Source organism: Muntiacus reevesi, chromosome 9 (genome assembly GCF_963930625.1).
Source record: "Muntiacus reevesi chromosome 9, mMunRee1.1, whole genome shotgun sequence".
NCBI lineage: Eukaryota > Metazoa > Chordata > Mammalia > Artiodactyla > Cervidae > Muntiacus > Muntiacus reevesi.
In genome coordinates, this window is record NC_089257.1 from 45,155,125 (window position 1) to 45,173,520 (window position 18,396).

General features: G+C 39.7%; 2 protein-coding genes across 2 annotated transcripts; both read left to right on the forward strand.

Annotated features, from left to right (window-relative positions):
- The first annotated feature begins 5,263 nt into the window (after positions 1–5,263).
- Positions 5,264–6,205, forward strand: LOC136175899 (olfactory receptor 2AG2-like). Its single transcript, XM_065946084.1, has one exon. It carries the CDS (start codon positions 5,264–5,266, stop codon positions 6,203–6,205), a length of 942 nt encoding a protein of 313 aa, XP_065802156.1.
- A 10,856-nt stretch (positions 6,206–17,061) lies between these two features.
- Positions 17,062–18,006, forward strand: LOC136174870 (olfactory receptor 2AG1-like). The gene has a single exon (XM_065945129.1). It carries the CDS (start codon positions 17,062–17,064, stop codon positions 18,004–18,006), a length of 945 nt encoding a protein of 314 aa, XP_065801201.1.
- Positions 18,007–18,396: the final 390 nt, after the last annotated feature.

Below are 18,396 nucleotides of genomic sequence, written 5' to 3' on the forward strand. Positions count from 1 at the left end.
TGCTATTGTGTTTATGGGACTTCTATTTCTGTAAATATTCATTTGGAAACATCCAGATTAAAACCAACTTGAAAGATGGAATGACAAAATTAATAAAAATCCAAGATCTGTAAAGGGAATCTGGCTATAGTGGTGTGTCATAAATATAAGAAGGAAAAAGACTGAAGAAATGAGAAGTACTCAATAGTGACAAATGCAAAAGGATAGTGAAAAGATTAGAACTGAAAGACTGCTCATCAAAGAAGAAGAGATATTGGATAGGTGCCTGCAGGCAGTGGTTTTGTTATTCATTTTTTATCCATGATCTAGTCATTTCCTGTTGGCAATAAGAATCCTATTATAAGCCCACTTATAAAATCAATATGGAATTAAATTATATGATATTTCAATTCCTTTCCAGTTCTAATATAATATGACTAAGTCCCAAATAATTAATAATAGTGTAATTCAGAAGATTAAATAAGTATTAATATTGAATTATATACTTCAATAATTCAATACAGTATCCTTCTTTCTGATTCCCTTCAGTGTAGTAACTGGTTATTCCAGATCCTATGTGCGTCATTCTCTTTTGTTCTATTCTATACAGTTTTAACTGAATCCACAAGTATTCCTCTAAAAAGATTTTATCTGAGTTTTTAACCTTTTAAAAGTTATTCCTATTCCTTATAAAAGTGTTCCGTACTTTTTATTTAAAAAAAAATCCCTGTTCGCAGTACAGAAACAGGGACACAGACATACAGAACAGACTTGTGGACACATTGGGGAAGGAAAGGGTGGGACTAATTAAGAAAGTAGTACTGACATATATACAGTATCATGTGTGGAATAGGTGACTAGTGGGAAGCCACTGTATAACGCAGGGAGCCCAGCCTGATGACACGGAGGGGAGGGATGAGAGCAGGGAGGGAGGCTCATATGTGTGTAATTACGACGAATTGCCATTGTTGTACAGCAGAAAGCAACACTACATTGTAAAACAATTATCCGCCAATTAAAAAAAATTATCTGAGTTTTTAACCTATGAAGTGCCATGATACATAATCTTTAGGGCTCTTTTTTCCACTTAATATTAAATTGCTGAATTATTTGTTTTGTTGTATGTCCTTGTGGTTCCTTTGTTTTGATTACTGCATGATATTCTTTTGTGTGAATATTTATCTATTCCACTGTTGATGGACATAAAGCTTGTTTCCAGTTTGTTTTTTTTTAATTGTGAATAATGTGCTCTTACATTTCACATGTGTAAAACCTTCTTTTGGGTACATTCTTTTTATGAGAAAAATTAAAAATCTTGTAATATATTTCTTTTGTTGTACTTCTGCAATAATTTTCTTGAGCATATTCTTTTTATAATCAGAACATAAAAAATGTGTTTTTCATTTGCTTAAAATTGAAAGAAAAAAGATATAACTTCAGCAGCAGTTTCAGAATTTTCTGGAAAAATAAGTATTAAAGAGAGACTAAAGAATGAGGAGGACCTGGCAAAAAATTGGGTGAGGGAATGGCCGGAACTGAAGCAGTGATGGACAGAGGCAGGTGCTGTATCATTCATTATCTTAGAAGCAGCTGAGTCCACTTGAACTGAGAGCAGGAACATGCACACAGTTGTGCTCATGAATTAGTGAAAGAAAAAGGGAGAAACAAAAAATTTAAAAGTCTAGAGAGTTTCAATAAATCAGTGCTTTGATACTAATTAAAACTCAAGGAAGGAAGGCCTGATATGAACAGAGCACTGCAAAGTTCATTTCTCTCTGGCTGATAATGGCCCAGGCTAGAGGCACAAGTTGGGAGACGGGGAGCGGCAGCATTTACAGAACCCACAAGATACACTTTGTAATTTGGAAAGAGAGCTAACCAGGGGCCCTTGCTTCTTAGGTCATTCACTGACACTGTCTATTTACTAGGACTTTGGAAACAGCCTCGGTAAATCCATGTGAGGGCAGCATAGCCCTCAGGCCTCAGAGCTCATTTAGTGGGTAAAGTTTGCTGGAGTTGGAGGCCAGGAGACATGCCTGGGAGAGTCATTAAAATTTTGTTTCCTGGAGCAGCATTTTCAGGGGAGGTCGTGTCAGCTGAGGGGATGAGACCATGATCCCTCCCCCAGGACAGGGCCCCAGCTCACTGTTGCCCCAGGGACAGTGAGGCTGGTGTAGAATCTCCATTGGGCAGCTCCTTTTATACCTCTTAAGTCAAATTCCTTCTCATCCTTTTTTGTGGCTCCCAGTAAGATCGAAATACCTGAAAGTCTGAGTACCTGGACTCAAGAATTCAGTAAGAAAGATGCCAAGGCTCTGAAGGCTTTCTCGCAAGGAGAATGGACAAGAGAAGTGCATAGAGATTTAGCTCCTTGCTTCCCCAGGATCCTGCCCTAGGCTCTCATCTTCTCGTTGACATCACTTCCACCCCCAGAGAGGACTGGCGATGTGACTGGAGGTGACTTTGACCTCTGATTTCAGTCACAGCTGTACACCTGCCTACATCCTCCTCTGCCAGAAGAACCATCACCTCTTTCTTCATCTTCTTGAACATCTTCATCCCTCAAATGACTCCCAGGGCAGTAGGTGTACTCAGGCAGCTGAACCCCTCCCCATCTGAGGTAAGGGCTCTTTCTTTGTTTCAAGAAAATTGAGTGGAATCTGGGTCTTGAGATATATGGTCAAGACCTCACTGCTCTGCTTCTTAGATTCTCAGTCTCTCAACCATTATAACTCATCCATTCCCTTCTATACTTTAGGTACCTTTACATATACCCACAATTGATCTGTTCCACTGGCAAGACCTGGGTTCCTATACTTCCTGATGCTGGCATCCTGGTAGAAGTATCAGTATTATCTCTAGACCTAGATTATCCTGGCCTCAGATGGTCTGAGGTGTACCCATAAAAGACTGGGGTCTCAAAAGGGGATGATCTAAAATCAGTTTAAGTGCTTGTTCAATATATTCCTGCTTGATATTAAAGTCCAATGCTACAGAAAAAGCTAATTGAAGTCAATGAATATTTTAAAGTATGCTAACAGTGATACAGAGTAATAACATAAAGATGTGATTCCAAATTTTTGACTCCATCTTCTTCATTGGCTTTGCCTGGCCATTTCCTATAATTTCAGCAATGCCCCTCTGTTAATCTCGGTTTCTAGTCTCTTCCCTTGACCTGAGGTATTCACCCATTGCCAGCAGTTTTCCAGAAGGGGGCTCATCCTGTGTAAGCACACTATATGTTTTCTGGCATTTATCTTCAGATGACTGTAGTGGAGACAAACTAGAGAATGGAAGGAGGGAGAGCAGTGCTCTGAATCAAGGGGAGGAAGACAGATAGAAAAGATCTTGAGTCCTAAGTATCACCACTTTACTTAAGTCCTGCTTTTTCTTTTAAGTTCTGTCCAAATTCCTCGAGCATAAATCTGGATAAATATAACCAGTTAATTATTTTCTTCCCTTTATTAATATATCCATTCATCTTTTTAATTCAACGAAGTATTTCAAGATACATATATACTAGGAACAGTACTAAGGATTGTCTTTGAATTTGTGTTTTTGTCTCTGTTAGTGGGCAAAGAAGTTCTTCCAGTCAGTATTTCTTAGTTTCAACGTATAGACCTGGTTTTGTGAGGCCAGAGAAAGATCTCAGACCCCAAAGAATGATGAGACAGCTTTACAAGAAGATGATTTTCTGGTTGACTGCTTGCCTAGACTTCATTGTGGCACAAGTGCAAGGAGGATGCTTGCACTTGCACGGCTTCAGTGTTCTGACCTTTATAGTGCGATCTCCTCTCTCTGCTTTGCACTCTGACCCCCTTTTCCTTAGCCACCGTATATTCATCTGCAGTCTGTAGCTTGTATAAGTGACATAGAAGTGATTATGTAAAGTTTCCTTCCCTGATACTTCACTTAGATAGACTCGTAGTATGTTATACTTTCCTTCGTATTTCATTGCCAGTAGATGTGTGTAGGTGTTTATGTAATGGGCTTTTCACATCCATGCAGTTTCCCTAGCATCAAATATAGTGCCTGGTCTGTTGTAAGTGCTTAGTAAATATTTATGGAGTGAATGAAAGGAACTAGATCAATTGGAAAAGCCTTCCAATTTTAGAATTTTATTATCCAACTTCTGAAAGGTCCCAACACTAAGTTGGCAATGTTGGCGACATAAACTGAAGATAGAGGGGTCAGAGCAGAGGATACAAAGGAAAGATGAGATATTATTCTCTTCTTTTCCAGAGTGCCTCATGAGACATCCATCCAACTATGAAAGGTCTGCATTCATGTAGAGGAAACTAAGTAGCACTGTTCCACACACCGCTTGGTCTCCTGCTCACACCTTTCCACCAGTACTTCCACATAGATTCAGGGCTCAGCAGAACCAGCGTCTTTCCTCATACAGCTAATACTACGAGATAGAGGATGTCTTTTTTTTGTTCAAGATCTTACTTTTACTTTCAAGTGATGGGATGGCTTTGGACCTTTTCTATAAATCCCCGTCTTTTATAACTCACCCCTTCTATCATGTACCCTAAACACAAATACCTTGCCATATCTTTTCAAATCTCATCCATCACCTTCGTTTCTATCCTCATTCCTCCTGAGCAAACATCTTATCATTACCTGAAAATAGGCAAACATCTTTTGTACTGTTCCTGAATATGTACCTCCAAAATCTATACTATCCCAGTGATTCGGTCATGCACAGAATTCCTCTTCCCTTCCATAAAGTAGCAGTATGCTCATCAAGGATGTGAGGATAGTTCAAGAACACAAAAGACCAAGTGGTCCAAGAGCCAAGAGGTTCCCTGTTGAGAAAACTGTGCAGAACAATGAGACTGGAAAATGAAGCCAGATGTCATGTCTAGGGGAGCAGAAAAAAACAGAATTGGAATCCCGAGGGAATTTAAAGCAGAAAAGCAACTGAATTAAAAGCCAATGTGCAGAGTATTTTTTTGTTGGGAAGACAGCTATGATTTTATCTATTTACAAAGATATTTGCTTGGGTTCATTCTCTTGGCTATCTTCTTTAAAGATGACAGGCTATGACCAATATGCTTATTTCTAATTTATAGGATACTTTATAATAATTTAATGAAAAGATTCATAAACTCAGAAGACAGAAGGCAAACCTAGCTACCAAGAGGAAAAAATATCATCTCATGGAATTCTTATTGGTAATTCCATAGTGATGTGAGACAACACAAAACTAGAGTAATCTCCCTTAGAAAGGCTTTCATCAAGACTGTCTGGTTCTATATAACTAAAGAAACAACACAGAATGGAGCACTGGAACTCCACCCTGGGAAGCGGCTTCATATTGATGGGGATTCTGAATGACAGTGGGTCTCCTGAGCTGCTCTGTGCTACAATGACGGTCCTATACACACTGGCCTTCACAAGCAATGGCCTGCTGCTCCTGGCCATCACAATGGATGCCCGGCTCCACGTGCCCATGTACCTCCTGCTTGGGCAGCTCTCTCTCATGGACCTCCTCTTCACGTCTGTTGTCACTCCCAAGGCCTTCATGGATTTTCTGCTCCGTGAAAACACCATCTCCTTTGAGGGCTGTGCCCTTCAGATGTTCCTGGCACTGACCCTCGGTGGTGCAGAGGACCTCCTACTGGCCTTCATGGCCTATGACAGGTATGTGGCCATTTGTCATCCTCTGAACTACATGGTCCTCATGAGGCCGAGGGTCTGCTGGCTCATGGTGGCCACATCCTGGGTCCTGGCTTCCCTGAGTGCTCTAGGACATACCTTGTACACCATGCACTTCTCCTTCTGCATGTCCCAGATCAGCCACCTGCTTTGTGAGATCCCACCTCTGTTGAAGTTGGCCTGTGCAGATACTTCCAGATATGAACTCATGGTATATGTGACAGGTGTGACTTTCCTCTTGGTCCCCCTTTCTGCCATTGTTTCCTCCTACACACTAATCCTACTTACTGTGCTCCACATGCCCTCAAATGAAGGGAGGCAGAAAGCTCTGGTCACCTGTTCTTCCCACCTGACTGTGGTCGGGATGTTCTATGGAGCTGCCACATTCATGTATGTTCTGCCCAGTTCCCTCCACAGCCCCAAGCAGGACAACATCATCTCTGTCTTCTACACGATTGTCACCCCAGCCCTGAACCCTCTCATCTACAGCCTGAGGAATAAAGAGGTTGTGGGAGCTTTGAGGAGGGTCCTGGGAAATGCATACTATAGACATACCTCCTGACACAGTTACTAAGTAGATGTGGTAGTTGTTGTTCAGTCACTCACTGGTGTCTGACTTTTTGTGACCCCATGGACTGCAGCACTCCAGGCTTCCCTGTCCTTCACCATTTCTCCCGGTGCTTGCTCAAACTCATGTCATTTGAGTCAGTGATGCCATCCAACCATCTTGTCCTCTGTCGTCCCCTTCTCCTCCTGCCCTCAATGTTTCCCAGCATCAGGGTCTTTTCTAATGAGTCAGCTCTTCACATCAGGTGGCCAAAGAACTGGAGGTTCAACTTCAGGATAAGTTGTTCCAATGAATATTTAGGACTGATTTCCTTTAGGATGGATCTCCTTGCAATTCAAGAGACTCTCAAGAGTCTTCTCCAACACCACAGTTCAAAAACATCAATTCTTCAGTGCTCAGCCTTCTTAATGGTTCAACTCTCACCTCCATACATGACTACTGGAAAATCCATAGATTGACTAGACAGAACTTTGTGGGCAAAGTAATGTCTCTGCTTTTTAAATGGTGCCTAGATTTGTCTTAGCTTTTCTTCCAAAGAGCAAGTGTCTTTTCATTTCATGGCCACAGATATGATAGACTAAGTTTCAATTTCAATATCATATAGCAGTGATAATCATATAGCTAATAACAGGCTGATCAAACTCCAACAGCCTCTTAAAATCAGAGGAGGACTGCTTTCATTTGAACTGAATTCTTAGTTGTAGAGAGAAATAACTTCAGGAGATATCTTGGGCTTCTTGTCTTGTTAGGCAGATGGTTGTTCAAGCAATTAGTTGGAAAGAATAATGAATTTGTGACTGTATTTGTACAAGTACTTATGTTGAAAGTGTTACAGTGAAATTGTTAGTCACTGTGTCATGTCCGACTCTTTGCAATTGCATGGACTGTAGCCCGCCAGTATCCAGTACCACTGTAGCCAGTCGCTCCTCTATCCATGGGATTCACCAGGCAAGAATACTGGAGTGGGTTGCCATTCCCTTCTCCTGGGGATCTTCCTGACCCAGGGATCGAATCCAAGTCTCCCACATTGCAGGCGGATTCTATACCGTCAGAGCCACCAGGGAAGCCCTTATGTTGAGATAAAAAAAAGCTAAATGGTACATTTTTATACTGACTGAAGTTAAAATTATGGAAATGAATAAAATGGAATGTGGAAATTCTCAGATTTCAAGTGAAGACTGGAGATACAATAGCAGTGAGAGTCATGTAATATGTATTTGCTTGATTTAAATATATATATATATATAATTTACATACAGACAGACCTGTTTTGAAACATCAAAATAATTGCATGGTAAGTATATGTATATGTCTCTGTCCACAGGAAAGGAAGACTACCAAATATAATTCACTTTCTATTAGCTTAGAATGAAATTTAGTCACTCAGTCGTGTCTGACTCTTTGCAATCCCATGGCCCTCTAGTTTTCTCTGTCCATGGAATTCTCCAAGCAAGAATACCAGAGTGGGTTGCCATTCCCTTCTTCAGTAGATCTTCCCGACCCAGGTGTTGAACCCAGGTCTCCCACGTTGGCAGGCAAATTCTTGACCATCTCAGCTACCAGGGAAGCATATCTATTAGTTTAGATATGCTTTATTTTTATCATTCAATGTATCAGTGTGGGAAGATTTATAACAAAAACTGGCAGCTAAAATCTGTTCAATTGAGAAGCTCCAAAAATACCTGTCTCACATAGTTGAGATTATTTTTGAGGCAATGCTTTGTTAAAACTCAGAAAAACTTTCTTTCTTTATAAAAACTGTCTTAGATTGCTGCATCTATTAAGATAAATGATAATACAAATATAATAATCTATGGAACTAATCCACATTCATCATAAAAACATAAATCTTGAAACTTGATAAAGAAGCCAAAATCACTTAAGTTTTCTATTTTTTGCTTTTTCATATATGTATTTTACTGAATAGCTTTGTACATTTTGGTTAAGGTTCTTTCTTTGTTGTTGTTTAAGGTTTGGTGAACTTCTTCCTGTGAAGAAGGAACATCATAGTGTAGGGGTAAAGAGAGACAGTAGCAGGGAGAGAGAGAATGTTGAGCCCTTTTATCGTCTGTGCATCTTTGAACACTAAACCATTTGTTTCTCAGTTTGCTCATCTGAAAAGCAGTGATATTAATAGAACTCATGATGATTTCATGATGTTTTAGGGAGTCTTGAATAAGATGATAAGGCACATAGACCAGAATTTGGCAAAGTGCTTAAACCATGCTGCTGCTGCTGCTGCTCAGTCGCTTCAGTCGTGTCCGACTCCATGCGACCCCATAGACGGCAGCCCACCAGGCTTCGCCGTCCCCAGGATTCTCCAGGCAAGAACACTGGAGTGGGTTACCGTTTCTTTCTGCAATGCATCAAAGTGAAAAGTGAAAGTGAAGTCGCTCAATTGTGTCCGACTCTTCGCGACCCCATGGACTGCAGCCTACCAGGCTCCTCCTGGAAAACCCATCGGATTTTCCAGGCAAGAGTACTGGAGTGGGCTGCCATTGCCTTCTCCGTAAACCATGCTAACTATTACATGACTAACTAGTAAATATTCTTAATAAAACTTCATTTCAAATGACTACATAATGTCATCATATGAATCTGCTATAATATATTTAGGATTTCCTTACACTTAATTTTGTATCTCCAAATTTTCCTACATAAGGGTATATATTATATTATGTCAAATTGTAGAAGTGGAAATAGTGGGGTGCAAGCCAAGAAACTTCTTTTAAATTCTTGTTTTAAAGAGCCAGATTGCTAACAAGTAATTTAGAAACCCTTTCCATCCTGTGAAATGTTGAGCTGGAAGTGCCTGTTTATTGTACACTTTATGGAGCTGTCTTATCATTTGAACTTGCTTTGCTTATTTATTAAACATATCAATGAAAATGTAACAACTGTTTTCATTTATATTACTTATTTTGCTTCATCTAATGAGGTTTTTTTTTGTAGCTGTTTGTAGATCCTTACCTTTCCCATTCTTTGTTCAGAAAATATTTTCAAATTTCTTATAGATTTCCTTAATAATTTTGTAAGTGACATTTGACTTTTTAATCTGCAGTTTATATAGGTATATGATGAATGATGAGCTTTAAGTTCTGTTTCTAAATAGCTGATTTTCTTACTAGTGTTCTTAATCACCTTTCCATAGTATGTGTTTATTATTACTGTTACTGTATTTATAATTGCTTGAGTATATGCTGTCTTGTAACTCTAGCAGTAGAGAATGTTTCTGCTCCTGTTCTCTAGTTCCACTGGTCAATAAAGAGTCTCTGTTTCCATTTTTCCTCACCAAAGTTTTCTTAGGTTTTATCATCAGTTTATTCTTCCTGATGAATTTTTGAATCATCTGCTAACTGTCCAAAAAACCCCATTAGGATATTGTTGTGATTGTATTTAACTCATACATTGATTTGGAAATGCTATCTTTTTGCAGTGTTCAGTCTTAACTTCCAGGAATATAGTATCCCATTGCCTCACCCAATAGAATTTGTTTGTTATTCCCTAAAAATACCATTTCACACCTTGACTCTCTGCTTATGACTTGCACCATACCTCACAGGGAAAGGGGGAGTAGTTACATAGAACTTCGTCATCTTCCACTACCAACTTGACTAGCATAGCTGCACGTAGTGTTTTTATCTTTGGAAGAGCCCATCATATTCTCCAGGACAATCCATATTGATACAAATGGCAGAATTTCACTTGTTTTTAAATGGCTGAGTTATTCTTCATTGTTAAAATTTAAAAAGTGCCCGTGAGAGACCAAACACTACACTAAGTACTCTTGAACCAAGTTCTCTTACTACTCAAAGAAATAGGTATTGGAATTACCTGCTTCTGCTCCACAGCATCTCTTTACAGAAATATTGCTACAGTTCACACACTTGCTCCAGTAACCCCCATCTTAAAGACCTCTTCTTTGAAGTCATATTCTTCCCTCCAGTTGCTACTCCATTTCTCAGAGCAAATCATCTTACCAGAAACTATGGGTTTAGGACCTAACTGTATGTACAGCTTCAGGTCCTTTCCTACTATTCAGGACACACGCACTGTAGTCAGCTTCCCTTCCACTCCATACCCAGAGCACTGCAGCTGTGCTTGTCAATTAAACAGGTTTGTGATTCATCGTCCGACAAAGAAAATGTAGTTTGTATATTTTATAAAATGGTAAAAGTGAACTTTAATTACCCATGATAACCAATGACCATAAAAAGACTTTAGAGATTAAAAATTAAATTCCATAGAAGATACAACAAATCTTTATAATCTACATGTCTCAGAAAAATTTTGAACAATTTGTAGGAACTTCCAACACTGCTAACTATCCAGAATTCCATTGTTATTAATGTTTTTAGTCTTATACTCAGTGTATGTGTTCCTATATGATTTTCTTTCTAGAATTGCACTCCTTCTTACAGGCATAAAAAATTCTGCTCATTTCCCAAAACTCCTTTTTTATTTTCTTTCTTTTTTTCTTTTCATTTATTTTCACTAGTTGGAGGCTAATTACTTTACAATACTGTAGTGGTTTTTGTCATACATTGACATGAATCAGCCATGGAGTTACATGTATTCCCCATTCCGATCCCCGCCTCCCACTTCCCTCTCTACCTGATCCCTCTGGGTTTTCCCAGTGCACCAGGCCCGAGCACTTGTCTCATGCATCCAACCTGGGCTGGTGATCTGTTTCACTATAGATAATATACATGTTTCGATGCTGTTCTCTTGAAACATCACACCCTCGCCTTCTACCACAGAGTCCAAAATTCTGTTCTGTACATCTGTGTCTCTTTTTCTGATTTGCATATAGGGTTATCATTACCATCTTTCGAAATTCCAAATATATGTGTTAGTATACTGTAATGGTCTTTATCTTTCTGGCTTACTTCACTCTGTATAATGGGCTCAAGTTTCATCCATCTCATTAGAACAGATTCAAATGAATTCTTTTTAATGGCTGAGTAATATTCCATGGTGTATATGTACCACAGCTTCTTTATCCATTCATCTGCTGATGGGCATCTAGGTTGCTTCCATGTCCTGGCTATTATAAACAGTGCTGCGATGAATATTGGGGTGCACGTGTCTCTTTCAGATCTGGTTTCCCCAGTGTGTATGCCCAGAAGTGGGATTGCTGGGTCTTATGGCAGTTCTATTTCCATTTTTTTAAGAAATCTCCACACTGTATTCCATAGTGGCTGTACTAGATTGCATTCCCACCAACAGTGTAAGAGGGTTCCCTTTTCTCCACACCCTCTCCAGCATTTATTGCTTGTAGACTTCTGGATAGCAGCCATCCTGACTGGTGTGTAATGGTACCTCATTGTGGTTTTGCTTTGCATTTCTCTGATAATGAATGATGTTGAGCATCTTTTCATATGTTTGCTAGCCATCTGTATGTCTTCTTTGGAGAAATGTCTGTTTAGTTCTTTGGCCCATTTATTTTTCTGGAATTGAGCTTCAGGAGTTGCTTGGATATTTTTGAGATTAATCCTTTGTCTGTTTCCTCATTTGCTATTATTTTCTCCCAATCTGAGGGCTGTCTTTTCACCTTGCTTGTAGTTTCCTTTGTTGTGCAAAGGCTTTTAAGTTTCATTAGGTCCCATTTGTTATTTTTGCTTTTATTTCCAATATTCTGGGAGGTGGGTAATAGAGGATCCTGTTGTGATTTATGTCAGAGAGTGTTTTGCCTATGTTCTCCTCTAGGAGTTTTATAGTTTCTGGTCTTACATTTAGGTCTTTAATCCATTTTGAGTTTATTTTTGTGTATGGTGTTAGAAAGTGTTCTAGTTTCATTCTTTTACAAGGGGTTGACCAATATTCCCAGCACCACTTGTTAAAGAGGTTGTCTTTTTTCCATTGTATATCCTTGCCTCCTTTGTTGAATAAGGTGTCCATAGGTTCGTGGATTTATCTCTGGGCTTTCTATTCTGTTCCATTGATCTATATTTCTATCTTTGTGCCAGTACCATACTGTCTTGATGACTGTGGCTTTGTAGTAGAGTCTGAAGTCAGGCAGGTTGATTCCTCCAGTTACATTCTTCTTTCTCAAGATTACTTTGGCTATTCGAGGTTTTTTGTATTTCCATACAAATTGTGAAATTATTTGTTCTAGTTCTGTGAAAAATACCGTTGGTAGCTTGATGGGGCTTGCATTGAATCTATAGATTGCTTTGGGTAGTATAGCCATTTTGACAATATTGATTCTTCCAATCCATGAACACGGTATATTTCTCCGTTTGTGTCCTCTTTGAATTCTTTCATCAGTGTTTTATAGTTTTCTATGTATAGGTCTTTTGTTTCTTTAGGTATATATACTCCTAAGTATTTTATTCTTTTTGTTGCAATGGTGAATGGTATTGTTTCCTTAATTTCTCTTTCTGTTTTCTCATTGTTAGTGTATAGAAATGCAAGGGATTTCTGTGTGTTAATTTTATATCCTGCAACTTTACTATATTCATTGATTAGCTCTAGTGATTGTCTGGTAGAGTCTTTCGGGTTTTCTATAGAGGATCATGTCATGTGCAAACAGCGAAAGTTTCACTTCTTATTTTCCTCTCTGGATTCCTTTTACTTCTTTTTCTGCTCTGATTGCTGTTCTAAAATGCTTATTGGAAAGATGTGAGGTTTAAGGGTTGAGGCAATAATTCCCTCATCTTGAATAAGAACTTAAAGAGCCTATATTTTGCAATTTAATAGAATGCAAAATGAAAATAAATTTGGAAATGAAAATGGTTCAGTCACTATGGAAGATAATTCCTTAAAAACACACTGACCAAAAAACTGAGCAAGTTCACTGAAAGATATTTAACCACATGAGTAACAGTTTATGTTCACTTGAAAATCTGCACCTGAATGTTTGTAATGGCTTTTTACACAAACAACAAAAATCAGAAAGAACACACAAATGTCTTTGATGAATAGATAAGCAAGCTATGATACGTCCATACAAATGAACACTACTCAGCAATAAGTGAGAATAGGCTTCTAATAATCAGCAGAATTTGGATGAATCTAAAATATATTATGCTAAGTGAAAGAAGCTATACTCAAAGTGTCTGATACCATTCATACGACATGCTGAAAAGGCAAAAAAAGAAAAACAGTAGCAATGGTAAACAGATCAGAGAGTTGGCGGGGGACTGGTGGAGGGCAGGATATAATTACCAAAGGACACCAGAGAATTTGGGAGGTCGATACAACTTCTATATCTGCATTTTGGTGGTGGCTGAATACTATATATGGGCTTCCTTAGTAGCTCAGTGACAAAGAATCTGCCATTGCAGGAGATGTGGGTTGATCTCTGGATCAAGAAAAGCCCCTGGAGAAGGAAATGGCAACCCACTTTAGTATTCTTGCTTGGGAAGTCCCCTGAACAGAGAAACCTGGAAAGTGCAGTTCATGGGGTCCCAAAAGAGTGAGACACAACTTGGTGACTGAACAACAAGTGTACATTTATGAAAACTTGCAGCACTATATACTTCAAAAGGTGAATTTAACTGTATGAAAACTGTACCTTAGTAAAACTGAAAAAAAAAAGGAAAAGATAATTGTAAATAAAAGGATATGATGCTTTTAATGTCTTGTTTCTACAACCTTCTTTAAGTACCAATAGAAAAAGTCCCCTGCCATATTGCTTTTTGTCTAGAGTTTAGTGTTATAGTTTTGAAATTCAACTGTATTTATTCTGTCAATTAAACTTGCCAGATCATTTGTTGAGTCAATTACTGTGTTCATCATTGCTCCATGTAACATATATATACCGCTAGGCATCACCTTCCTTTTTGATGAAATTATTATATTCAGGCATCTTTGGTGGTAAAGCCTTATAGTTTTGTTTGTAATTGTTTGTCACTCTCTACTGATGCTTTGTCTATTCATAACACTCTTGGTGGGGACACTTATGTTCCCTCAGCACTTCTGAAGGCATTTCTCTCTTGTCCTATAACTTCAGTGAAAACTCCACTATCTTCTGTCTTTATCAGTGGGAAATCTGTCTTGTTTCTTTGAGAGAATTTAAAAGATTTTCATTAACACTGATATTCTCCATAGTCAGTACTGTCTGGATAACTTTTTTTTTTTTATTGTCCCTGCTCAATGTTTACGAAGTTCAATACTTTCTCTTTAAATGTCACTTGTGGCACACAATATAACACCAAACACACGTACGTATGTACAGGACAAAACAAGATTGGCAAAGGTCATGGAGGGAAGACTTGGTAATCAGAGACTTCACAGAGCACAGTCATGTTGAATTAAATCGTCCAGGCTAAGAAGATGATAAGTGAGGCCAGGGAGATGGAGGTGGTAAGCTACGTCCCACAGGTGCCTCAAAACCCACCTTAAATCTGCGGCAGAGGACTGATCAACCATGAAAGGGTCTTTTCTTCCTGTTCATGTCAATCGGTAATTTGGAAATGGGCCATCAGTGCCTCCCTTAGGTGACATAGAAACCCAGGGCCTCCAAGCTCATTTAGTGAGAGAAGAGGGCAGGGATACAGGACCAGGAAACAGGCCCAAAGGGATTCATTACCATCCCGTTTCCTGGACCAGCCTTTCTGGGGAAGGCTATTTCAGCTGAGAGGCTAGGCTAAGTCCCTCTAAACACAGGGGTAGAACACAGGGAGTGGGATCATGTGATGAGGAAACTGAGCAGCCTCCCCCAGGACAGGCCCTGACTCCATGATGGCCCCAGGGACAGTGAGGTCAGTCATTGCAGGGTCTCCTTGGAGCAGCCCTTCTAATATCTACTTCCTCCCGATTCCCACTGCTTTCATTTTTTCTCCCAGATCCCAGCAAGAGTAAATAAAATTCTGAGCATCAGTACTCATGAACTCTGTCTGACTAATGCACAATAAATAGATGAAACTTTTGCCTGAGGAACTATGTGATAGAAGCAGTTTCTTTTAATTTTCCACAGGTATAAAAATAGGAAAGCTATACGCTTGTTCCGTAGAAGCTCTCCAAGTCAGAAGGATTCAGTTGGCTCTGTCAGCAAGTATTGCATTTCCAGAGCAGATCTGTAGAGGAACTGAGGAACAGGAGTCCTAACCAACCTTGGTCAGACCCCTCAGACTTGTAACATCACTTAGCAAAATCAAACCTATTGGATATGGCTGAAAAAGTCCCATCTTCCTTCTCGTTTTCGACTGCCTCTTCCTTGACCCTCAAACAATCCCCAGGGTTGTCCATATGGTCAGGCTGCCGTTATTTAACCACCTCAGGTAAGAGTATTGTCTCACTTTCGGGGAAGGGTGCAGTCTTGAGGAATCTTGACTTGAGAAATGGAGCCCAGTGCACATCCCAAGAACTTCAGCTACTCTGTCTTCCAGGTTCTCTGGTGCTTGGGCTCTGTACCTCATCACAAACTCCTCTATTCTTTGTTTTCTAAATATGAGGAGGAATCAGTGAGGCCTGAGGGAAGATTCTATGCTGCATCCCAGACCAGGGTATCTGCTTCCTGGTGGTAGCATCAGGATCTGTCTTTAGACCTTTAGGCTTTACTGGCATCTGACAAAAATATTTGTAGCTATGTTATAATATATGCCTCTGAAGGACCATTTAAGATCAGATGGTAGTTTTGTGACATGCTTTAGTACGTCTTTACTATTAAAATTCTGTGGACCTTGTAGAAGTCAATGGAAACAAGTGAAATGTCAAAATATATGACACAATAGATGAAAATGAGTTTTAGAAATATGCTTCACTTATAGACATCTTAAGATATTTTCAAAGTTGTATTTATCTGCCCAGTTTCCATGCGTGAGACTGATTTCCATCAATCTGTGTCCTTTTTCTAGAAAGCTTCTCTCTGGGAGTGGGTCCCAGACTCCCATGGCAGCTTTCAGAACAGGGGCTCTTTTTCCTCCCCCTTTGGCTCCTCAGTGCAGTGTGGATACCCTGGCTGTGCAGTTTTGGGACCTAAGATGGTGAAAGAGAGGGGAGCTAAGGTTAATGAGCTTGATGACAAATACAACACATGCTCTTTTTTCTCCTACAATTTTCCCTATTTCTCTCCCACAACGTTCCCTATTTCTCTCCCAAACAATCTGAGCTTCCTTATCAAGTCCTAATGTTTTTCATATTTCTGAGTAATCCCAGGGTCACATTTATGATAATATGTTATAAAAGAAACAGCTATGTTTGCCTTGATTTTAAAGGTTAAGTTCTGAAAGTGACATCACCTCAAGCACACTATTCCATAGCCTCAGACAATCTAAATTCTCTTCCCTCTTTGGCATGTGGTGAGTGTAGGGCTGGTCTAGTGAAGTAAGGTGCACACTTTAGCTCTTCTAATAAGACTGTTTCTAATAAGGCTGCAAATCAATGTGGACATACAGTATATGAAAAAAAAATAATGAGGTACATTATTGATATCACACTAATGCTCTTATTTTAGTATTTCGTATTCAAAATAGGTACACAGAACAGTGAATGGGTACTTAAATCATCAGTCAAACATTATACCTAAAGCATAGGTATAAGAATTATTAAGAGCATGGATACCTGAATATTGATGCATTGTAATGAGGAAGATGATTTGAATTTCTGGGGTGATACATGTTCAGGTTTGATGTCCTGAATAATATTCTCATCTAGTGATCTTTGAATATTTAGCTGTTACTGTGATGCTTGTTCTCCATTCAGATAGTTCTTTTCAAGATACTTAAAAGATTCAGAAACAGAGATCAAGAAATAAAATTAGCTACCAGTGGGAAAGGAATCACCATACTGGACTAATATTGGTCATTCTATGGGGCCTCTTATGTTGCAAAATGTTGCAACCATCTTAACAAAAATTCACCAAGAATCTACTTGGTTTTAGGCAACTAAAGAAACAACACAGAATGGAGCACTGGAACTCCACCCTGGGAAGTGGCTTCATATTGATGGGAATTCTGAATGACAGTGGGTCTCCTGAGCTGATCTGTGCTACAATCACAGTCCTATACACATTGGCCCTCACCAGCAATGGCCTGCTGCTCCTGGCCATCACAATGGATGCCCAGCTCCACGTGCCCATGTACCTCCTGCTCGGGCAGCTCTCTCTCATGGACCTCCTCTTCACGTCTGTTGTCACTCCCAAGGCCTTCATGGATTTTCTGCTCCGTGAAAACACCATCTCCTTTGAGGGCTGTGCCCTTCAGATGTTCCTGGCACTGACCCTCGGTGGTGCAGAGGACCTCCTACTGGCCTTCATGGCCTATGACAGGTATGTGGCCATTTGCCATCCACTGAACTACATGGTCCTCATGAGGCCGAGGGTCTGCTGGCTCATGGTGGCCACATCCTGGATTTTGGCATCCTTTAATGCCATTGTATATACTGTGTACACCATGCACTATCCCTTTTGCAAAGCCCGTGAGATCAGTCACCTGCTCTGTGAGATTCCACCTCTGTTGAAGTTGGCCTGTGCAGATACTTCCAGATATGAACTCATGGTATATGTGATGGGGGTGACCTTCTTGATTCCTCCTCTTGTTGCCATCCTTGCCTCCTACACACTAATCCTACTTACTGTGCTCCACATGCCCTCAAATGAAGGGAGGCAGAAAGCCCTGGTCACCTGCTCTTCCCACTTGACTGTGGTCGGGATGTTCTATGGAGCTGCCACATTCATGTATGTTCTGCCCAGTTCCCTCCACAGCCCCAAGCAGGACAACATCATCTCTGTCTTCTACACGATTGTCACCCCAGCCCTGAACCCTCTCATCTACAGCCTGAGAAATAAACAGGTCATGGGGGCCTTAAGGAGAATCCTGGGAAAATATATGCTCTGGACACACTCCTGACAGAGTTGCCAAGTTGACATGATAGGGTCCTAAGTATCATGTGGCTGTGATAATGGTAGCTTATAGGAGTCTGATCAAACTCCAATAACCTCTTAAATCAGAGGAGAGCTGCTCTCATTTGACTGGATTCTTAGACAATTGTAGAGAGAAGTAGCCTCATAAGACATATTGGACTTCTTGTTTATTAGGTAGATGGTTGTTCAAACAATTATTTGGAAAGAATAATGGATTTGCGACTACATTTGTACAAATACTTATGTTGAGAGAGTGGGAAAGGCTAATGGGTCATTTTTATATCACAAAATGAAAATTAAAGTACAGAAATGAGTAAAACAGAATGTGAAAGTTCCCAGATTTCAAGTGAGCATTGGAAATATAATAGCAGTGAGA